This window comes from Vigna unguiculata, chromosome 3 (genome assembly GCF_004118075.2).
Source record: "Vigna unguiculata cultivar IT97K-499-35 chromosome 3, ASM411807v1, whole genome shotgun sequence".
Lineage (NCBI taxonomy): Eukaryota > Viridiplantae > Streptophyta > Magnoliopsida > Fabales > Fabaceae > Vigna > Vigna unguiculata.
Genome location: NC_040281.1, coordinates 59,009,257 through 59,033,565, shown reverse-complemented (window position 1 = coordinate 59,033,565; position 24,309 = coordinate 59,009,257). Strand labels below are relative to the sequence as shown.

The window sequence follows — 24,309 nt, the reverse complement described above, 5'->3', positions numbered from 1 at the left end:
TTTCTTCTTCTTTTCAATAAAATAGAAGCACCCCTTTAGGTTTGATTTATTTGTTGAAGATTGGAAAAATGTTATTCTAGTTGAAATAATTTAGTGATTATTTTATAGATTTTAAAAAAGTTTCATTTATGTTTATTTACGATCAGAAAAATCATTTCATTAGAAAATAATTGTTTTTATGAAAAAAAAAAGGTATAAATAACATCTTGTTGAGATTCCTGATATTTCGTTGTAACAAATAAAATAATGATTATCTTTCGAAACAAAGTAATTCATTAGTTATAGAAAAAAGAAAAAAAAATTAAACAAACCGAGATTTTTTTTTTCATCCAATTATAACCTTCCGATAATAGTGTTTTGGGTTAAATAAGTTAGTTTTATATTGTTCATTTCTCCGGGACCATTTTTAAGAGTTTACGTTTCTAAAAGGTAAACTTATCCAAATTATGACAAACGGGTATTCTGTTATTTATATTATTATTTTAAGAGTTTTTTTTTTAAGAAATTATTGTTTAAAGAGTTAGTAAAGTCAAATGAATTATTAAATTTGGATGATGTGGGGTAAGATAATGTTTTACTCTCTTTTTTTAATGTCATAGTTGTCAAAAAAAAAAAATTCATAGTATCATTTTTAATGAAATCATCAATTAAGAAACACATATATTAGAGGAGTGACCACAAGAAACATAAAGTCAAAGTCAAACAATAAGCTTTTAGAAAAGTGATAACTAGAAATAAGGTTAATGAGTTCGAAGATAAGTTTCATTAAGCAAAGAAGACTTTTAAAGATAATTTCGTCTTGTACACATGTTTTGACATTATTTGAATTAAGAATCATAAAGTAAGTAAAATAAAATAAAATTTAATATGATAATTGTTCTACAATTAATAATTAGGAATAGAGACAGAAATATATTTATATATATTTAACACGTCTCTATGTTTGCCTTTTGCGTTCATTAAGAAATATTTTGTATATTATGAGCATATATAATTTATTAAACCAACATTAGAATAATACGAACATCTTATAAAAATAAGTTTTAAGTTTTTTCTCCTTGACAAATTTTGTCCTAATGTTCGTAGTTTGAGTTCATAAATGAACAAATATATTTGGAATAATCATGATATTCAGTAAAAACTAAAGATAACAAAATGGGTTAGGTTGACTGATTTAAATTGAGTGTAGTCTTTAACTCATACAAAGTTTGTTCAATCAACCTGTCAAATTTAAGATAGACGGATATTTTATAAAGTATTGATGGATTATGTTATCTCTTTCTACTAAATTGATGGTTAAGTACTTATTTTATTTCTTTTAATAAATAAGTATATATTTAATAATAAAATATAGTGAATTTTCTTATGTACAGTAAATAGTTTTTTAAGTCCGCATTGATTTAGAGAGTTTAATGTGAACTTAATTGGGTTGTGGGGTTTGAAAATTTTTAGGGGTTATAAAATTATGAAATATATTATAGGATTGATAAAATAGATATGTTAGATGGAGAAACTTGTTATTTTATTTTACTCATATACTCTATCTGTATATAATAAGATGTAACATAGTATAAGAATATAAAATACTTCCTAATTCTAAAATAATAACTAATTTTTAAAATTAAAAGATATTTTTAAAAACAGACATATTTCTTAAAATTTAATTTAAATAAAAATATATATTAAGTAAAAATTTTCAACAATGGATCATATAATAAATCCTATATTTTCTATAAAAAGAAGCAACTAAAGAAGTAATTTGTCTTATTACAAAAATGAGCAGTCAAGAAGATACGAAATGCAAAGAACAATGTCTACGTCCAAACCGCAGTCCATGTGAAATATTGTTCGGATCAGTTAAATCAACTAAGGGTGTATTCTTCACCCTTCGTTACATATTACAAGATGGTCAATCAATAATCACACGAATTGAAAATATTTGTCAAATGACTTTACATGAAAGTAAAATTAAGGTGAGATTATTAATAAAATTCATTTCTTTTATGAAATTATTGTAAAATAGTGTAATAAAAATGAGAGGTCTTAGTTGGAAAATAAGATTAGATTACACTGTTACTAAAATTAATTTAGAAAATAAATAATGATCAGAACAATGAAATAATTAAATTCAGTTTTTTTCTCAGTATAATTTAGACTTAATTCTTAAGACCTATCATTGGTTTTAAAATTGGATTTCCCCTGTAAACAAGGAAAATATAGGAATATGATCTTATCCAGACAAATTAGTTAAATTCAATACTTTTAAACAGTTATCACAAAAATAAGGAAAGGTAAAGCTTCGTAAAATTAAGAAAAATAAATAATTAAATTCAAGTTTGAGAAAGTTCTATCATAATGTTGTTAAGATAGTGTTTATAAAAGCTATAATAATTAATCAAGATGTTGTTAAAATCAAGTGTTTATAAAAGTTATAACCATTAATTAATATTAGACTACAATTTCTTTTACTTAAAAATGTAACAATTTAAATGTTAAAGTCAACAATTGATTTATGCTATGAAATAATTGATGTGGTCCGCAATAATTCAATATATGATCCCAACTTTAATTCTTAAGATCAAGTATCGATTCAAAGATATATTTTTTTTTTTCATAAAACAAACTCATTCTAGTTAGTAAAACGATCTAATAGTGATGGAAACGCAATCCGTATTTCTTACTTTTTTTCATGATTTTTTTGTAAGTATTTACATAAAAATATAATTCTGATCTAAATTTCTAATATTTATAACACTAATATTTCAATATATTTGAATGAGTTAAAAGTTTATCAACCTCATCTTATTAAGAGTTAGTGTTTCTAACTCCCACATAATGAATGGATAAATAAAAATAGTAATTTGAGTTAGAAAGATAAAATTAATAATATAATTATGTTCTTTAAAAAATACCAAAGTGCACAAAATTATAGTGGGCGCTTAAAGTGCCATACCTCCGTCTGACCCCACATCGGTACGGGAAACGTTTTCCATTCATTGCATGGAGCATGTCGTTTGAAGGGCCCATAGATGCTGAAGACCACAACCTACCCACTACGCATCACAATTTTTTCACCCCACATACCTTAGTTTTTGAGCATCAAAGTAAACTTCAAAAAATCTTTTTAGTTTTGATGGATAAATTGAAATATCAAAAGTATCATCCAAGAACACACAGACACTGCACAAATTTCATTGTAATGGAAATCTATGGTTCATTTCACTCAAGAACTCCCTACTTCGTCTATTCTCTTCTAATGTGAAACTTACTTTATCATCATGCGAACTTGCTCTAGTATTATTTCTACCAAAATCTTTCACCACCAAGCTCTGTTGCTTTTTTATTTATGACAATAATTTCAGCGATTTTTTGGGTATTACATATACAAACAAAAAAGGTTGCATGTTTACAAGAAAAAGGGTGTGCACTTTTAATTTCTTCTTACTTACTGTTGTAATTTCATAAGCACTCCGATACCCAGATCAAACCACTACTAAGACAGCTTCTACCTGATACAGACATTAGAATCACGCTATCTTTCGTAAGATACAACTTCTGAGCAGACAAAATCATGAATCCAACTGCATATGGAGACTGCTCTGTTTGAAAGAGAAAGAATCATGGGCATTGATTATGTGACTGTCATGTGATGCTCATAATTATTGTATCCTTTTTTGAGTTTATCAGTATATTGAGAATGCATATTATGCTATACTTAAATACTCGGTGCATCCAGTGGTATGAACTTCAGCATTTACAATAGGATAGTTCGGTTAGAATGTTGAGAACGAAAATAGTTTTAGAAGCACTGAAAATTAGCTGCTATCTCTATACAAAAGGGCACTGAGAAGTGGGTGTATAAGCTATCTGTTTATTATTGGAATAAAGTAGAAAGTAATCTAGGAATCTGAATGCATGAACCATATAAATTCGGTGGTCCATGTATGGTTGAAAGGATCCAAACAAGTTATAGTGCTATTTAAGCTTTAGACCTTGAGAAAGCCAATGTGGCCCCTTTCCTTCCCGAGTAAATGTCACAGTGGTGCTACTGATTGGAGTGGTGGGGTCACTGTATTCTCCTGTTCTATCTGATTTGAAGGAGGCAGATGAATTCAGCTTCCTAGTTTTCCCACTGGTTGAGTTTGAGCATGCTAATTGAGGTAATTGAGAACTCTTGTTAACTTGACTACCTCCTATACTTAGTGTCAAATCCACTTCCATGTCTTCACCATAGCCACTAGTACTTATTTTACAACTCTGAAATGCTGCAGTGTGGGAGCTAGGCCCTGCCTCACCTTCATCAAAGCCACGCCCTTGAGAAAAAATGTCCTCCTCTGCAGGCCTTTCAAGGTCAAAACCCTTTTGCATCTTTATGCTGTCTGACCAGCTTCTAACATTTTCTCTTGACCGAACATCCTCTCTCAAATTTTCAACACCGAAATCAGGCTTCTGTGACATCTGTGTCGTTTGATGTTGCGGTTTAATGAGATGTGGATGGCTTGCATCTATCTCATTCCTGTGCTTCCAAAATCTCTGTTGTCTGCTTTCGTTTTTGAGCTCATCCATCAACATCTTTTGCACACTGTATACCCGGTGTAGCTCTCTTACCTGCAAATTCCAAATTCTCATAATTTTCAACAAGTAAGAGATTCAACTCATCATGCCCTTTCAACAGGATTGGTACTAATATTTCACTTTTACATATACTAGGTTATTGGAATTTGTAATAAATAATAAATGAAGTTTCAGAGTAATGACAATTGATGATAGACAAGATGTCATGGAAGAAGGACCTCATCACACACTGATTTTCAAAGCAGTATCATTTTATTGTCATTTTACAGTCAAAATGCAGCGCTGCGGCCTCCAAAGATAAAGAAAAAGAAAGGCCACTGAAATGGAAAGTCACTCTGCTTCAATCTCTAATGCTCTTGAATTCAAGCCTATGCAACTATGTCGCAACATGAATTTTGTATTTGTTAAGATGAAAAGTTCAATCATACAACATCATCAGAATACCTGGTGTTTGAAGATGTCCTCATGCATCTGCATTGTCTTTTTGATGGACTCTACACTGTTTCTGTCAAGCATCCTATCCATGGGACCTTGCAGTTTTCTGATTCCAGTCCTCTGATTCTTGTTCTGATAATTCTCCCAGACATCCACTCCACCCACAGCTAAGTTGGTGCTGTCTACTATGGTTGCTAGAAGATTTATGGAATATTCAATTTTGGTTCCCATGCCTGAAAAAAGAAAAAAAAGTTTATTTTTTTCCAATTTTCTTCTATCACACCTTATGCCTCAAAGTCAACAAATTAGAAAATTTCCTTTTAATGAGAAAATCCTTGAGAGAAGTAATAACGAATAAAACATGTCTTGTTCCTTTCTCTGCTTTTTAGGCTAAGCAATGCGCTTACGATCTCTCGAGCTAAAATGTGAAGGTGGGGACAAAATTCAATTATGCCGAGGTTGGAGAATTTAATTTAATATCTAAACGGCAAAGGTTGGTTGAAACTGCAAACTCAGAATTTTGGACTTGTTGAAACCCACATTTGTAGGCAACCATACCTGACACATGGCAAGAAATTGAAGTGAAAGTTCAATAGGATTTCCCAGTCATGATAAGCTGACATTATCCTGAAAGATTCTGTCACTGCCCTTTTTGGTGCACAAATGCAGGCAATATATAGGGAAGATTCTGGTTTATGTTGTGAGATAATTTGTCAAAATAGGGACTCTCACTTTAGCAACCAAAAGTGGAGAGAGAGAGAGAGAGAGAGAGAGAGAGAGAGAGGGGACCAAGAGAATTATGCATTGAAATGTTCAAACGTGCAATCAAACATTGCTGGGACACTGATGCAGCGTGTAACATGAACAAGGCAACAGTGAAACCAACTAATATGTGGGTCTGTGATTGTATGATGAAAGCATCACTATAAGGTCTATAACAGTGGTTTTCATCCCCTACTCCTAGATATACTGGCCTCACAAAAGTGTCCACTTATCCTTGTTTCTTTTAAAGCTACCCTCTTTTCAGCTATTCTGAAGACAGCAACCAAACTTTATACACAGTGAAGCTAAAGTAAATAGGAACTAGAAAGAACTCACTAAAACTCAAAGATCACACAGACTGACATGTGCAAAGTAGTCAACTTATTTTCCTTTTTAAGTTATTCTGGAAACTTTTGATGTACCACCAGGGTTGGATAATTGAAATCACTTCCATGGAAATTACAAATTTCAAACTAACAAAAAGAAATAAATACTCATTGAATCTCAGAAGGCAGAACTGCAACACGAGACCTTCTCCCACCATCTTTGGAGATAACACATGAAGAAAATATGAATAACTAAACTCGTTAGGATTTTGTACCTAATTCAAGTTAGTGGAAACATATCTGTGTGGTGCTGTCCAGAAGCTGTACCTGTAATAAGAAGTACCAAAATAGCAGCTTTCTGTGATGAAGGTCATTGAACATGTTGTTCTCTGATGGCAGCCTTTATAGCCATGAATGAGGCTTAGAAGTAAGAGGAATTGTAACATTAGAAAGGGCCAATTGTAACATTCCCAAGGCAAAGGACGGATCAATCCAAAGAGTGCAGCACCTGGGGAATCAGAAGAAAGCTCATTGACAGCATCAAATCTCTTGGCATATGAGAACCATTCAACCCTTTACTAAGAAACAACAAAGCAATAACAGCTCAAATTTAAAACTGTAATCATGAGTTTAATAATTCAGGCTTGACAGGCTGTGAGGCAAGGAGGCAAGAGAAAAGCTGGAGTAGCAATGTGTCTGTTTCTGTATGTATGAGTGACTATGTGATATTTAGAGAGAGAGAGATGTATGTTCATATTATAATATAGAAACATTTTTTTTTTCATTTGTATAATACTAGCACTTACTGTAGTTGATTGTATTTTGTACATATCGTCGTTGCTTTACTGTAATGTGGGAAAGGATATATAGAAGAGAATGGGACCACAAAGATGTATAATAATAAAAACAAATGACACTCAACATGAGCCAATGTAGGCCAGTGAACAAGATATTCCAGACAAGCTCTTGCAGGACTTAATCAAGATATGCATCAGCAATCAAAGTTAGTGCTTATTTACTATACCACCAACAACTTCTTTCTCTTTAAACATTTTTCGTTTTTCAAATTCATCACAAACCAATTTCAGTTGTTGGATTCCTCTATTTCTCTTCGCATCAAGTATTTCAAATTATATGCCTATTTCTTGGCATCATACACATTTTTCTTCTCTGCCTGCCAAAATTTTCTCAGCAATTCTTTTCTTACTCTCAAAATATGATTTACAACATGGTCTCTAAGTGGCGAAAAATTAGGTGAGTTTTATTTTCAAAAAGCGGTTTTGGATTTTCGGTATCAGAAAGCTAAATTCCACTCGCTTTGTTATATTTGCTCTGGAAGAAGAAAGCAAGAAATAATAGGTTGATTGAAAATTAAAGTCATCGATAACTTTTATGCGTCTGGTCATAGCGATATTGTATACTAATACGTTGAAAAAAGATGCATTTAATAGTGTAAACAGAAAGTGGTCTAATAATGCATTCAATGGATGTCCCCTCTTCTGTAGTTGTCCTACAAGTTAAAGATTAGTTATTATTTTCTTGTTAAAACACGTGGATCTTTTGTCAAAAAAGAGCTATACTATAATATATTATCACATCAAACAACCCTTAGTATCGTTATTATTATATCAAGTAATATAATAGACCTTTATAATGTCAGAGTTAACAATATCTAATGATTCTATGCATTTCTTTTCATTTTTTTAATTCTCAGTGTTCTTGTTATTAAAGAACCCATTCATCTATGATCAATCTAATCTGATCTGATCTAATCGTCAAAGTGAACAAAGAAAATTTGTTAATAAAAATTAAAAGAAAACAGTGCAGTTAGGACTTTAAGACTCTGATAAGAGAGTTCTGGTACATATATCACTTTCCCCCTAAAAAGTTGAAGGGCAAGAAATACCACACACCTAAACTTTACGACCTTCCTAGCCTTCAAAATTCTGATCCTGAAAAATCAGAACCACACACGTGTCTGTTTGTCGAAATCATGAGTCTGATTATTAAGCAATGCATAGATTTCGGTACTTAAAATCTGCTTTCATCGTATATGTGGGCATGCCTGTCTTTGTCTCTTATTTGTTAAGTTTCTGTCTGATTGCTCAATAGTATCAAATAGTGTAGCCATAAATGCAAAAAATAGGTTTGGCAAATAGAAGAACAACACGCGTGACAATTAATAATATACCACCCATAATCCCCTATCTTGTCTCGGAGGAAATTGAATGGGAAAGCATTAATCAAAATTTCAGAAAATGGTCGCCATCGCAGTTTTGTTGCCTCAATCTTAAAAATAATTTCTCTTTAATCTATTTAACATATTAAAAAATTCATAACAAAATGTTTACTGTATTTAATTTATGAAATTTATTCAAATTGAAAAGTAATTCCACTGATTAATTATCAGCGTCGAAATAAATAACTCTGAAAAATGTGAGACTGCTTTCGATTTTGTTGAAGAGTGAAGTTACATTGTTACCTATGTGATTATATTGTCCTTTTTCTATTAAAATTATCTGTTATCATTATTCTCTTTACACCACCAGAAAGATCTGCTAGCAGACACAAACTGGTGGTGGACATCGAAAGTTGTCAGAATCAAAGATGAGTTTTATATCCAGCTTGACTTAAATGAGTTTCTTCTAAAAAAATTATTTTGTCAACGTCAACTAGAAAAAAGAGTTATTTCCTTCGACTTTAAACTCTACTTTTTAAAATAAATACAGAAAATATATTGCCTTCGTACCCGTCTACTCCTAATGTAAAATATTCTTACATTTATTATTAAACTAAAATGAAAAAATACCACCGATATTTTAAAATTAAAAAACTATTGTATTAGGCCTGTTTGGTTTTCTATAACAATCATAAATCAGGATTCATCTCCTTGAACTCTTTTATTGGTGGTTTGGTTAGGTCTACGTTTCCTTTGTCTTTTTTTTTTTTTTTTTATGAAAATCATATTGCAAATGACGTTGGTGTGAATCACCTACTTTATTGCTGAACATTATTCCTTTTGTGATGTTTTAGTTGAATAACATCTGACCTACCCATAAATAACTCGAACTACCTTTTTCTTTTGAGTTTATTTACTAAGTTCCAAGTAAACCCTGATTTTGGTGTTAATAAAGAAGATAAAGTGATGCATAAGATAAGAAAAAGACGGAAAGAGTAAGGGTATATATATATTATGTGCAATGCATGATTAAGGAACAGTGTGTCCTATATTTGAAGTTGCAATAGCTTCCTTGAACTTGGATGAAAGGCACGCGTTGTAGCCCCACCAAGGCACAAGGCTATAAGAGAAGAGACCCACCACCACACTTATCCACATGTCCTTTAATTTCACTTCCATTCTGAATTTGGATTCTCCCACAATCAACTCTAACTTTACTGTGCCAACGCGTTGACCAACCTTGACCATTATGAGATGCAATTACAAGCATTTTAACCTTTTACAATAATTGGGTGTAAATGTGAGTTACGTATCTTCTAGTAGTGCTCAAACCCCTTTTATTTATTAGACTTATCTCATCAATCATTATCATAAAAACCCATAATAGATTCCTTTCTGGAGATAAATCCAAATAACTACACTGTCGCTTCACGCATAAGCCTTTCTCATCACCAAATTGCTCTTTTGTTCTCTTATTTTTCTTTTCTTGGCTTCTATCTGGATTAGTTCACCATTCTTAATACCTTTAAGTCTTGTCAATTTTCTATATTAATAACTCTTAAGTATTTGGCCATTCTCGTACCCAGAAGCGGGTCCTTGTCTGCCCTCTATTTGTCCCCACCCCATCCCTGTTATGTAGTAATTAATTTAGTTTAATTACTTTCTCAAACATGGTTAAAAAAGAATTAACTAATCTAAAGGTGCACACTGTCCCAAGATAATATTATAGTGTTTTAATATGTAGATCTCAATCTCGAGCACATTTTCATTGTGAGGATGCATCAGGTGGGACCCTAAAAAACTGAGTTTAAATATAATTGGTGAGTTCAAATTAGTTACCTGGGTTTGAACGAATGGGTGGCACATTAAGTGCAGTCATGATCCATAGATTCATAAGAATGTCACATTGACACATGGGTTGTGATAAGGTATGGCCAGAAAATGTTGTGCGAGATATGGGGTCCATGATGTACGGTGGTGACGCGTGTAAGAAACCCAACCATGCATATGCCTCTGATTTCTTAGTACTCTTATCATGTTGTTTCTAGGATCAAGCAGATTGGTGAGGATCTAACGGTGACTTTGTGATTTAGCCTCTTTTGGGGTCATTTGTTCTTTAGCCATTTTCCAAGGGGCCTTCACTAAGATGCCTTTACTTTGCTGATTTAGGAAGCAATTGACTCTAGATTGAGCTTTCCATTCAAGCATGTTAGGTTAAACCCTATTTTCCTTTTCACTGATTCATTAAGGATTGCTTCATGTTGATCAATCCGATAACCATCATGACTACTTTTTAATCTCATATAATAATAGTGGTTAAACAAGGACATGTCATACTTTGCCAACTATATCATTAAATTAACTAGTTCTAGGATGGTATTTATTGTACATCAATTGAATTTGATATTTTTATTATTATTTGAAAACTCATGAGGTTTTAGTCACTGATAATAATTTGTTAGTGAAGAATGGACACATTTAAATATTTGTTTAGTTCAGCAAAGGGGCAAAATAGTGGTTAAGTGAAATAGTATTTTTTAAACTTCGAATAATATATAAATGTTAAAATTTTTTATGTTTAATTATATTCTTATATTTTATTTATATATTATATGTGATGAATGATTGAAATTTCATTATTATTTAATTTGAATGAAAATGTATATAAATACGAATATATGATGCTAAGGTTGTGGTTTGATATGTGATTGATAAATATCTAGTTTATCTAATAATGCATATGCTTTTGATATTTATTAGGTATGATTTTGACTATAATTCTTGATAAAACAAACAATTTTAGTTTAGTGTTTTTGATATAAAACAGACCATTTTGGTAAAACAAACCATAAAAAAGATTAATGTGTTTATGATGTTTTTGCAAATATATTTCCAACAAGTTCGAGGATATAGTAACAAACCTCAAAATTGATGTTGAGTACCGAAAGACGGTTTACTGAAGATTCAAATATGAACTCTTATTAAACAATGATATTGGCGCCAAACCTCGAAGAGGAAACATTCACTAGAAGAAAACTTAAGCATCAGAATTGGCAGCTAAGCTTAAAAAAAAAAAAATCTCCTACAAATGAAATCTTCATTGCAGAGCAAAAATTCAAGCAAGGAGAAAACACACCTAAGAAGAAAATATCAAAGGTTGACCCACATCTTTAGAGCTGAAATTGCACATTTAAATTCTATAAAAACATAGTCTTGTTATGTTATTTGTATGTTGATAATCCAGTTCAGTTTTGCGAACTTTTAGACACCAATTGTAACAAATTTTAGGAAAATCATGGAAAGAGGATAACAACTCCATGTGCTTGTATTTGTAATCATTATTATGAGAAGCTAAAATTTTCCTTGTTGAAATTGAAGGTAACTTCTTTACATTATTTGTTGGAATTAATTTGTTCGAACAATAATTTTTTTAGTTTTGTTTAATTTCTTTTTTCAGGATATCTATATTATAACTATGAAAGAGATAATTTTTTAAATATATATATATATATATATATATATATATATATATATATATATATATATATATATATCACAATCATAAGTAATAATAAGTAATAATGTAATTATTAGTGAGATATAACATTGGCTTTTTTTTTAGAAAAAAGAAAATATATCTATTTACACGGTATATTTTAACAATGTAAGTTAAATTAGCAAATGCATTTTTATGTAAATAATTCTTAAATATCAATAAATAAAAATGTTAAAAAACTGAGAACTAAATCATGTAATTTCAAATTTTTATTTTATTATGATAATTTAAACTATTATCCAATATATCAATTAATATTCACTTTCAGCAATTGTAAAACCATTGTAAGAAAAAATATCCTTTTGTAACTTTTTATTAATAACTTAACAACTTGTTAAACTTAGAGCTGTCAAAATGGGTTTTAACCCGCAAGCCAACCCGGCTCATCACGGGTTTGGGCCGGGTTGGGTTAACTTTTTTTTACAAATTTCAATATAGGTTGATTTTTGACCCGGCTCATCCGGATTGAACCCGTGATGAGCCGGGTTGGTTCACTAGTCCGCAGATAAAAGGGTCATATAAGTGTTTTTTATTAAGTTGGAATTTGCATTTGGGTCATGTTAAGTTGTTTTTTTTAGCCAACACATAAATAATTTGTATTTTTGTATTTTGGTTTGTATTTGGATTGTATTAAAGTTCATTTAGATTTTAATTAGAATTATAATATAGTTTTGACTGAAAAATAAATAAAAAAATTGTATTTTTTTTAATTAAGTGAACCCGTGAGCCAGCCCGTTTAACCCGCCAACCCCTGGTGGGTCGGACCGGGTTCGAATTTTTTTGGCTCGCTAAAAAGTGAGTCGGGTTGGATTGGCTCACTAAATCATCAACCTGTGGTGGGTTGAGCCGGATCGGGGCTGGATTACCCGTTTTGATAACTCTAGTTAAACTCAAAAGATAAAGGAAGATTAATATACGAAATACATAAATTAGCCTAAAGTATGAATTTATAGAAATGATACTACTAAACAAATAATATATTTATTGTTATTTATAATTAAATATTTAGTAATTTTAATTGCTCTAAAATATCTTAGGAAAGTTTTATTCCTGCCTGTGAAGGTGATGGGAAAGGTTATTCTCACTTATCTATAAATTAGCATTCCTAAAAATATTTTATTCTTAAAATACTATTTATATTACTTTCTCAGCTATCATAAACTTTTAAAAATATTAAAACGTTTCTAGAATTAAACTTATGAAAAATATCGAAACATTTTAATACTAAAACTAGTAAAAATGGACTCTATGTTTTTTATAAAATACAAAAATTGATTATAGTAGTTACATAATAAATAGCATGTGTTGATGTGTTATGCTATTGAAGGATGTAAGTAATTTTGAAGGTACAAATAAAAGTGTAAGATAATAATAATTAAATGGATAAAATAGAAAGCACATAATGTAGGGATCAAATAATATATTTTAGATTATACATGTTAAAAAACAATAATAAAATATATTACTAAAACTACATTAAAAATTTAGGTATAAATGCTATATATATATATATATATATATATATATATATATATTATACCTTTTTTAACTTCTTAGTTTATTTTTTGTCCTTTTCCAACTCAGAAAACCCTATAAATAACTAAAAGTGCTAACATTAGCCGAATTTAAACCGATTAAAATTATAATTCTATTATGAAAAGATGTATTCATTACAATTTTAAATCAATATTTTCTCCATTGATAATAAATTACTATTTTTTATTTATATTTATATATTTAACATTTGGGGAAAATGTCAACTAATAATTTAAGAATATTAATTAACTATTAAAAATCATTTTAATTATTAAATAAAAATTAATTTAGTTTATCTGTAATTTCTGACGATTTTTAGTGACATTTTGAATAAAAATATTACAGTAATTAAAAAACTATAAATAAATTAATACTTTAAACGTATAAAAACCAGCAGAGAAATATTATATATTTTAAAAGTTTCAATATTTCAAAAAATATTAAAAAAAATAAATATAATAGAAACATAAAGCGATTAAATATTTTATATTTAACAAATAACAGGAAAAAAAAAACAGAATTGTTTTCTCTGAAAAACTGAAGAGGAAAAAAGAAACAAAAAATCACCCAATTAAGTTGGCACATTCAATGCATCAGATTCTGATAATTAATTTTGTGTGTTTCCACCATTAAGATACCCAAAAAAAAAAACATGACATAGATATTTAAAGATAAAAAGGAATCTTCCCATTTGGATTTTGAAGCCTTATCTCTTCTCTTCTTTGGATCCATTGCCTTGTCAAACTCTTTCTTCATTATCATTTTATATCATAATAATACTATATTCTCTTCTTTCTCAAGTTATTATAATGCTTCTTCATATTATTTATTTTTCTCATCCTTCCTAAGTAATTTAATCCCTTCAATCATTGCTGCCAAACTACAAACTACTTTGTCCTCTTTTTATCTTTTCTTACTTGTACTTCATTTTCTTTATCATTAGTTATAAGACACAAACATTATACAACCTAGAAAATGATTTAATAGGTATTTTTTCAAAAGAAAATATTAGAATATTTTAATAATAAAATGTTTAAACTATAACGAAATTTTTATTAATTAAAGTTAATTTTATTAAAAACTACAATCTCCGTGTAGTTTTTCTCTAAGCTTTTATTCTAGTCTTTAGATTTATTATCTTAATCCTTTTTTTTAAGATTAAACATATAAAAGTGTTTCTAGTGAAGAACTAAACATATTCATGTTAAGTTTTTTATAAGAGAGGACACGAAAGATTCGATGTCAATGAGTTGTGACCAAATCTATATAAGAGATCATCACAGAATTTCTAACCAAAAACTTTAAGGTAATAGATTTGAGTCATTCTACTTATATACTAGTCATTTTTTTTTATCAATGTGGAGACAACTTACCTTGAACTCTTAACAATCCATTCGATCATAACAAGAACAAAATTCACTTTTTACCCTTTTTAAGATAGTTTTTCTCTTTGGGTTGGATGTGTAAGAATGTAATAAATGAGAAAACTATGTTGCATGTTTGAATTGATATTTGAATTGTGAAGTTTGAATTGGGTCTCTGGAGTGGAGTAGTGTGCTGGCTTCCAATAAGTCATTTTTTATTAAATTGATGTTGTTTATGACTTGATTAGAGGATTGAAAAACTTATTAGAAGGCACGACACCCTTTATTGTGCAAAGTGTTGCATATACGTTATAAAGACTTGCAAGGTGAGCCATTTCCCTGCTACGTGGAAGTCAAACTCGAGTTTGGCAGAGAGTAGGGGATGGGAGGTTGTTGAGCAAGTTTGCTATTAGTCGCTGAGTTAGTGCTCTTCTAGAGATAACTCGTTGAGCAAGTAACTAGGCTCTTTGAGTGAGAGTTCATTTTCTATTGGCGAATTGAGGCTTGAATTGTGAAAAACCGGTTGTAAGAATTGTATTATATGAAAGAGTGATGTTTCCAAAAGTATGAAAGTAGATGAAATGGGATGAAATGTTTGGACTAATGAATTGTAAGAGAATTGTACTTCTAAGGAAAAATGTAATACTTAAAGTATAATATGATGCATTGATTGAGGATGCTCTTTGTGAAGTCATTATAAACTCTGCTAGACTTACAAACTCAGAGGATGAAATTTAGGCGGTAAGAATTGAAGAAGGTTCCAATAACGAGATTTGAGGTAGAAAATCTCTTTTCTGGCTAAGCCATAAGTGAATTAGCCTTGTCATGATGTGATAAAAAAATAATAAAGTTGAACTAGTCATGATTTTTGTTTCTTGGGAGATATATAACTTCTAGTCTTCAATTTAATGCATAAATCCATATATAATTCTAGAATAATTATATCTATGAGTCTTATTATATGTTGTTTGAATGTCTGCTTTTGGTTTAATGTTAGTAGAGAGTATATTATACAAATTTATGAATAAAGTATCTTTATTGTACCGGTCAACGTTTACTCATAGCTTTTAGACTTTATAAAATTTCTTAATAGGATATTCTAAAATTATATATTTATAATTTAGAATATAATAGTCATTTCTTCCTACACCTCCATAATTTTTTATAGTCTAAATATATAATTTGGAATATAATTTGTATATTTTAAATTATACATTTGAAAATACAAAATAAAAAAATATTTTGAATTAGATATTTTTTAAATATAAAATTTACATTCTAAATTATACTATTTATAATACAAAAATTTATGAGACAGAAATTTACCAGAGTGGAAGAAGAAAATATATGGAGATCCTGAAAGAAGTTGTCAAGTGAGAATAAAATCAGGCCCAAAGAAATTGTCATGTCATGGGCCTAATACCATCAAAGTTAAACTTCTCGGTATATATCCAACATTGAAACCTCAGATTACTAATATTAAAAGTAAATAGTCTGATTCTAGTTAATATATCACCAGCTTTAACTAGTTTTTACTTGACGTAAAAAATTGATGTAAATGTTTATCTAAATCTAATATTTATTAGATTAAGGTTTCATCACCTCTGAGAATAGGTTGGGTTAACCTCTTGAGATACAAATTTAATTGGTATAATTAACTAAATCATAAAATAAATGAAATATGAAACAAAAATGAAAGTACTAGAAGCATCTTGACCATGATTTTGCCTTGCTGCGCTACATTTATAAAATTGAAATTACGTTCTCCTGAACAATTATTTAATTTATATAAACAATACATTAAGACATGACTCAACTTAGCTTAAACCCTAAACCCTAAACCCTAAACCCTAAACCCTAAACCCTAAACTCAACTTACACATCAAAAATTGATATTTCTCTTTAACTCAAAATCTTAAAACAATAATTTTATTGATCTTCGACTTTATATAATCCTCAACTTTTTCATTTTATTCGATATAAAACTTATACTTACATTCAAAATTTCAACAAAAAGTGTCTCCTAAAAGTTTATCGAGATCACAGAGCATGTGATGGTCTAAGGCAACGTAATATTTTTTTTTAAACATAAATTCATGGGGTTTGGAAGATGCTTTCTACATTTACCTTTACCTTTTTGCAGCAATATGATCTAATGGATCAGGTGTCCAGCAAAACAATTGGCTAATAGTATGGTAAATCCATAAAAGGAAAAAGAAATTTTAAAAATAACATAAAGAAACAGAGGGAAATGGGAAATGTGTCTCTGGACATAGCTTAGTTTAAATTTGAGTATATGAAAAAAATCATCAAGTTAAAAAGGTAGTGAATCTGTAAAACCTTACATATTTTCTTGATTATATTAAAATTAGTGAAAATGAAAACTGAGTGATGGAGAGTATGATGTACATTATGGCTTCATGACATATATACTGTGTAACAAGCATGTAAACCAATGCATCAAACTAATGAATTGGTCACTCTGCCATTCTTCTATACATGGACTTAATTTGACACTCTGTTTGAAATCGTTTTTATAGCGCTAGTAGTCATCGTCATCTTCATTTCTTGACCCAAAGAATCTTCTCACAACTGCAGCAGCAGCACCAAGAAACATAAACAGAAGAAGAGTGTCAAATCCACCTCCAATGCCTACCGCTACACTGGGACCTGGTGCAAAGAATGAAAATGGAGACCATCCCCAGCCACCATAGAATGGCACACCATAACCATACCCATAACCACCAACAAGTGGAGGTGCCACTCCAGGATTGATATAGATATTGGTCCTGTCAATTGCCACAAATTTCACAAACAAGATTGCCAACTCAAATCAGCTGAGTTAAGGAGTGTACGTTGATGATTATATAATAAATTTTAAATTCATGGTTCTAGTTATTCTAAGTCAAAACTAATGTTTGACTTTCTTTATACTTTTGTAATGCAGTTAAATTTTTTAGTATAGAAAGTGTGGATGTATTTGAAGTAAAAAGGTCGAGAATATTTTTTGTGTATGGTAAAATTTTGCACATAATATCCAGCTAAATTCTTAATATTTATTTCTCTGTTATTGGACCATTTTTATGAGATTATACTGCAGTGTGTTTTTTCCAACAGTTGCCTCATGAAATTACCTAACAAGGTCCATCCAATAAATAATAAAAGACGTTTCTTTTCTTTCAATTTCATCGACTTTAACAAAATGGATTCTATCTACTTTCAAATAGAGTGGATTTATATGACAGAAATGAAAAAAATCAGTGATGAATTTAGTCGAAACCTGGAATTGTTGATTCTTGGGGAGGAGCGCGGAGGCGATGATTTGAAGGACTGGCCACCGATTCTACCACCAGTCTTGGCAGCAGATGCATCCTGAACCGACCCAAGTGTCAAGACCCCAGCGGCCAGTGCAACGAGTGCTAACTTTGCTAACTTGTTCTCATTCTTGTTTCTGTTAACACATTAAAAGTTATGGAATTGAGTGAAATTGGAAGATGAAATAGGGATGGGGGTGATGATTACCTTGGAGATTGGTGTTGTTGGTGATGTTGCGAGGAAGTGCAGCGAACAGTGGTTTTGAGAGAAGGGATAGAAACAGTTCTTGCCCTGAAGTTTGGGTTGTTGTGGGTTAATGGAGTGAGGGCGTTGGTGAGGAAGGTGGGGTGAGAGGAGGGTATGCTGCTCGACATTTCTGGAATCACCCAAGATTTATGTATGTCAAACTTCTGCTCCGACCAACCTTTTTTATCGCTAACCAGACTCACTACCATCTGATATTTTAATTTCAACATGATGCTCATCATTTTCGTGGTTCTCCGATTGCCACGCGCCACCATGCTAATTAAGACTTTTCTTTTCTGTATATAAAACTATGGATGATGCAAATATATTAAATATATTATTATCGCGAAAATGATATTATGATTTTTTTTTAACATTGTTCCGTGTAATCGTTAATTAATATATTATTATTACTATTTTTAAATAATCAATGACTTATATTAAATTATGTCAAAATATAAAATATGATAGTCAAAAGAAATATGAATCATTTTTTTTTATTTTCATAAAAATATTACTAGTCCTTCTAATTAATCAATTGGATAGGTTTTTAATTTGCATTTAAATAGATTGGATAAAAAAGTTTTTAATTCATTTTAATTAATTAAAAGTTGATCTCATTTATTCATAAGATAAAAACCTAATTCAATCCATGTAATAATAATTTTGACACGTCCTAAATGTTAATATTGATTTAAAGGAATCAAACGAATAATATATTTAAATATAATAATCAGATTATTAATTAAGTTAAATTAAAAAACAAATGTTAACTTTTTTTTCCAAGTACAATAAATTTAAACCTAAATCCAATTTACAAAATAAATAATAAATGTGTGGCCATTCTTCAACCGTTTTCCTACTTTCAAAACCATTTGAACACCTACAAGCCTTACCGTTCTTCCAACTCTCGTTAAAAATTTTCAAAATTGTCAAATAAAAGAACCGTTCTTGTTAATCACATTTTATGATGATTCAAGGAAGAAGAAAAACGAAACAGGGCAGAAGAAGAATACTGAAAAAAAGAAACAGGAAAACTCAAGAAAAGGAAACATAAAACTCATACAAAAAAACATTGCGTATCTTTTCTTGTACAAAAACAGAGGCCCAAAGGAAAATGGGTCAAAAGATACGAAAAGGGCCCAAAGCTTAAACAGGGTACTAAAAAGAAAACTCAAAACAAAACCCTCCCTCAAGCATGAAAAAAAAAATGTTTAATATTCCCAGTTTGGAAACCATCTTCCTATGATTGCCACAATCAAGAGCTTTGGTGAAAAACTCCATGTTGATCAATGTGTGTATATATAACTGTGTACCATTTTCTTTTTCCAATATTAAATATGTAGGTAAAATATTTTAGCATTGTTTAGTTTGTTTTCTGATCAAATTTTCCTTATGACCAGCATTCATACATGAACATCAGGTGACAAATAAAATTAAAACAAGTACTTTTATATAAGAAAAATAAGATAAAAAATTAAAGGAACTGTCATTTATTAATCTTCATTCAATTTTTATTTCTTTTTTATCTATTTATCACTTCATCTTTATTTAAAAAACAAACACTTATTTTCACCAAATATTTTCCTATTTCTAATGAATTTCATTCATTTTCATCTATCATTGATTTTTTTTTTAAAAAAGAAATATACTTTAATAGTATGAACTTTTTTGATAAATAAACAAATAAGACTAAGTTTTCATTTTAGAATAAGCATTCAATTGCCAATAGCTTTACTGGAATACACGTGTTTAATAAATAAATTTTTCTCACTGGTTTGTTAATATTTTCAAACTTTATGTTTTCATATATTACAATTTTATCCAACTTGTATCTTGTAAATATTTATTATTTTATTTTATATTTTTAGCAACCACTTTTACCATGTCAAATGTTTTTAACTTCATAACATATTTTTAAATTTTTAACTAACTTTTTTTTTCTATTCTTAACTAAATTATTAGAATTTAATTAGCATATTAATAATTTAAACAAAACCTTTTTATTTTCCTTCTGCATAACTAGTTAAAAATCTTGCATCTTCAGAAATCACATTCCTCAAAATAGTGAACTTAGAACGTTACTTTTTTTATGGATATGTTTGATCATTAGTATTTACTAATTTTATGGAAAAAATATTAGTTAATTGAAATTGAAATTGAAAAAATTGAGGAAAAATGAAACAGGAATGTTAGATATTGGTTTCCTCTTCATTGAAATAAAAATAAAAATTGTCAAAAACATGAAAATATGTGACGTTGCCAATTAAATTATAGTAAGAAAATTATTTTTCATTACCTTCAAACAAATATGAAAATATTCATTTTATTTTTGTGCTTTCAAATATAAAGAAAGATGATGTGAAACAAATGTCTCCTAGAAGGAATGAATGACCATGTATAATGAGTAACATACAAATATGTAAATTTTAGGGTGTTGATATGTCAAAATTCATAATAATATTTAACATTACCTTATTTAGAATAACATACAAATATTTATTCACCGGTTAATTAAATTACAAGATTTTGTAAGTAAGCATACAAAATCCAGATTTCACTTTGAACAGGAATTAATACTCAAGTTTATTAAATAATAAACTTACAGATTCTTAAACGAACAAATGAATTTTTTTTTTTAATAAAATAATATTATTACCCATTACAGTGAACATTTGCTTAAGTACACATTATGGTTCATATAATTACACGATAAAATATTACGAGTGTTAAAAATTTGTAAAGATTGTAAAAATATGAGAGATAGATATAAAACATATGCTATAAGAGAAACTTGTTATTATTATTATTATTATTATTATATATATATATATATATATAAAATAAAGTGTAAAAGAATATAAAGTCAAATGACTAGATGTGATTTTTTGTGAAAATAAAGTCATAAAATTATTGATTCGAATACTTTCTCTCTCCAAATTGAGATTTAAACGGGATGCAAACTTAGATGAGTGTGGACTTAAATGAATTTTGAATGTAATTAAATCTAGCGTATGATTGAGAATTTATTTTCAAAAAGAAAATAAAAGTGAAATAAAATGCTGATTTTTTTCATAAATATTCTTTAAATTTTTTTTTATAAATACAATTAATATAAAATTTATTTGTAAAATTTATTTTCAATTATTTATCTCTTTAAAATATTTGCTCCTTTTTTTCATTTCACATGTCTCCTGAGAGAAAATGGACGAGATATTTTACATATACATCTAATATAAATATCTAATATAAATGTATATATAAATAATGAAATTTATAATCTATTTATATTTATAAACTGCCCAATTTATAATTAGTTTTTTCACCAACATTTAATGTTAATTTAGTGTATATTTTTTATTAAATTAAAATTACTTGTTTTATATGTTGGAAATATTTCACTATTTCAATCTCAGTAAAATTAAGAAACAATTACGTCCTTACTTTATATGAATTACGTCCTTGCTTTATAGAGCATGCATTCAACAGATGCTAAATCTAAATTAGAAAGTTGTTATTCCGTACCAATACCATATACATATACATACTAAAAAAACATATATATGTTACGTACGTTGTACGGATATAATATTTGCCTATCATACGTTAATGAATTATAAGGTATTATAATTGCATAATAATTGGTAGGGAAAAGACACAAATGTAATTAAGAGAGCTCACATCGATGAGATGTTTGATAAAAATCTTGGCTTCCATGACACACATTCAAAATCAATGGAAGATCAGATTCTTAATTAGAATCCAGACATGGATTTGTTGATTGGATGGGAGAGTTAGGTCGGATATATATACCACCAAAAAATGAAAAGGAACAAAAAACAAAAAAACTAAAATTACATTTATTATTTAAACGCTGAATTAATCAAAAACTTTTATTTTTCTTTTTTCCTGATTGAATAAAGATATATATATATATATATATATATATATGGCTCCCTCCATTTAACAAGTTGAAATCCAAAAGGTTTATGAGTGGGGCGAATGTGCATGTGATTCTCCTATCCTTTGAGTTAAAACTTAAAAATGTGTCTACTTTGTAAAACCGAAAATCCCAAGTGTAGTCCCCCTCAATCTGGTAATGGAAAAATTTGTCTGGTACTTGAGTATTAATGATACGTGTTTGTTCCTTTATAAGGGGTCTTCAGAAAATGTTGATCACTTCAGCACCTCATAAAAAAGTAAGCCAGTTGTATCATCGTTTTTTACCTGCTGGCAAACCTCTTAATGATGCATCACTTTGCTGCTCCTAAAAGGACACTTCGTAGAATGCGTAAACAAGGCCAAACCAATTCTCCGGATAGCTAGGTGCTGCTAGTGCCAAAAACAACCCACCATCTATCATATCAATATTCAACACAAATCACAAACATCATCAACAACTCACCTACCTCCCTGTTTTAACTCACTATAATTAACCAAACTCAATTTTCATCCAATCTCATGAAACACCACAATATATCTTCATTGCTTTGGAGATAATATTACAGAAACAGCTTTTGTTAATTGCACCACTTTCTTTCAACCTTTTTGTACTTCTTTTCTGTCCCGAACAATTTTGGAAAGGAAAAATAATATTTCCACACCCAAAAATACTAATGAGTGAGAGATAAAACAGAAAAGAAAAATGATAAATGATGACCGGGTGTTAAAAAAATGAAGTGTTTGGTTGCTCTTTGAAAAATATATATATGTGCAATAATCATATTCAAATTACATCAACAGCAAGAGGAAATATAGAACAATTAATTATATATGTTGAATTGAACATAGTTTATGGCTAAATTTGTGGAAATGCAGGAGGAGATACAAATTAAATTAACGAGTCTGTGGCAGCAGAAACTGTAGAGCGTTCACCTGCATTTGCAAACAGCTTATGTAACTCTCAAGCTCTTTAGCCATTTGTTCATCACACATCTTTTCTCCTCCAGGTATCAACCTCCTCAGCCTCTTCCACTGCTCCTCCATGTCCCCATCTTCATCATCATCATCATCATCATCTTCTCTGGCCAAATCCCTTTTCATTTCTGACATGTCCTTGCACCTAGGCTTCGAGCTAGGGTTTGAAGAGAATTCCATTGGGACAACCTCATTGTCCTCACAACCACTTGATGAACCTTCACCAGCCCCATTTTCAAGAAACGTAGAGCTTTTAGCTGCATTGACACGAACACGATCGTTTTGAAGCTTGACTTTGAGGCCGTTACTCCATGCAAAACCTTGTGCTGACAACACCATTGCCATGTCCACCTCATACTTCACAGCACGGTTAATATCACAATGGCTTCTATCTTTCTCCTTCATCTTCACCAACGCTGGAACTAAATGGTTCAAATAATTCCTAGTAAATATAGATTGCACTATCTGGTTTGGTTCCACAGAGTACACACGTCTGCGTTTAGCCACTTGCCCTTCCATTTAACAGATGGTTCCAGCAAGAGAAAGAGAATCAGAATGGAGATGGTTGGTGAGAAAGAAAGGGGCAAAGGCAAAGCAAAGTAATAATGATAAGAATAATAGGAGACGATTGAAGGAAGTTGATGAAGGTATATTGGGTGAGTAAGTGAAGTTATGAGGAGAGTTTGGTAGAAGAAAAAATGAAGGAGATTGAAGGAAAAGCAAGGAGAGAAAGAAGAGGAAGAAAGTGAGAGAGATTTGTGTGGAAAATGTTGGGAGTGGTCTACTTATTTAGAATGGCACATGGACTCACATGGTTCTTGCTTTCCACAACTGCCCACAGAACGGAGTCTCTCCCATGTGCACTAGAAAACAAAGACACGAAAACCCCACTATAAATGCCCTCACATGACTCCACCTCTTTAACTGGTACTCTTTCCCTTTGCTCCTCCACCCTCTCCCTAATTACAAAACCTTTTCCCCTCATTTCAAATCAACCAGCTCATCCTACTCCTACTCCTATGTGCCAGGGAGCACTCCAACTCAATCAATTTTTCTCTTCTCATTTTTCACTATGCTCATCATCATTTCTTTATTCAA

General features: G+C 30.0%; 3 protein-coding genes across 7 annotated transcripts; all 3 read right to left on the bottom strand.

Annotated features, from left to right (window-relative positions):
- Positions 1 to 3,710: 3,710 nt before the first annotated feature.
- Positions 3,711 to 6,904, bottom strand: LOC114179444. 3 transcript variants are annotated; one of them, XM_028065785.1, is made up of 4 exons: positions 6,426 to 6,904; positions 6,267 to 6,316; positions 5,020 to 5,243; positions 3,711 to 4,608 (listed from the first exon to the last, which is right to left on the bottom strand). In XM_028065785.1, the coding sequence occupies exons 2-4, from the start codon at positions 6,268 to 6,270 to the stop codon at positions 3,976 to 3,978; spliced, it is 861 nt and encodes a 286-aa protein (XP_027921586.1). In that variant the 5' UTR covers positions 6,271 to 6,316; positions 6,426 to 6,904; the 3' UTR covers positions 3,711 to 3,975. The 3 variants fall into 3 exon arrangements, with proteins under 3 accessions (XP_027921586.1, XP_027921588.1, XP_027921587.1); XM_028065787.1 differs by lacking the exon at positions 6,267 to 6,316 and having other exon boundaries at positions 6,374 to 6,903; XM_028065786.1 differs by lacking the exon at positions 6,267 to 6,316 and having other exon boundaries at positions 6,426 to 6,901.
- Positions 6,905 to 17,059: 10,155 nt separating this feature from the next.
- LOC114176419 lies at positions 17,060 to 18,562 on the bottom strand. Its single transcript, XM_028061460.1, has 3 exons — positions 18,256 to 18,562; positions 18,014 to 18,184; positions 17,060 to 17,522 (listed from the first exon to the last, which is right to left on the bottom strand). Exons 1-3 carry the CDS (start codon positions 18,534 to 18,536, stop codon positions 17,276 to 17,278), a joined length of 699 nt encoding a protein of 232 aa, XP_027917261.1. The 5' UTR covers positions 18,537 to 18,562; the 3' UTR covers positions 17,060 to 17,275.
- A 3,667-nt stretch (positions 18,563 to 22,229) lies between these two features.
- LOC114177385 (transcription factor bHLH146-like) lies at positions 22,230 to 24,108 on the bottom strand. Of its 3 annotated transcripts, none has more exons than XM_028062704.1 (2): positions 23,170 to 24,108; positions 22,230 to 22,623 (listed from the first exon to the last, which is right to left on the bottom strand). In XM_028062704.1, exons 1-2 carry the CDS (start codon positions 23,728 to 23,730, stop codon positions 22,537 to 22,539), a joined length of 648 nt encoding a protein of 215 aa, XP_027918505.1. In that variant the 5' UTR covers positions 23,731 to 24,108; the 3' UTR covers positions 22,230 to 22,536. The 3 variants fall into 3 exon arrangements, with proteins under 3 accessions (XP_027918505.1, XP_027918507.1, XP_027918506.1); XM_028062706.1 differs by having other exon boundaries at positions 22,547 to 22,650; positions 23,170 to 24,104; XM_028062705.1 differs by lacking the exon at positions 22,230 to 22,623 and having other exon boundaries at positions 22,982 to 24,094.
- Positions 24,109 to 24,309: the final 201 nt, after the last annotated feature.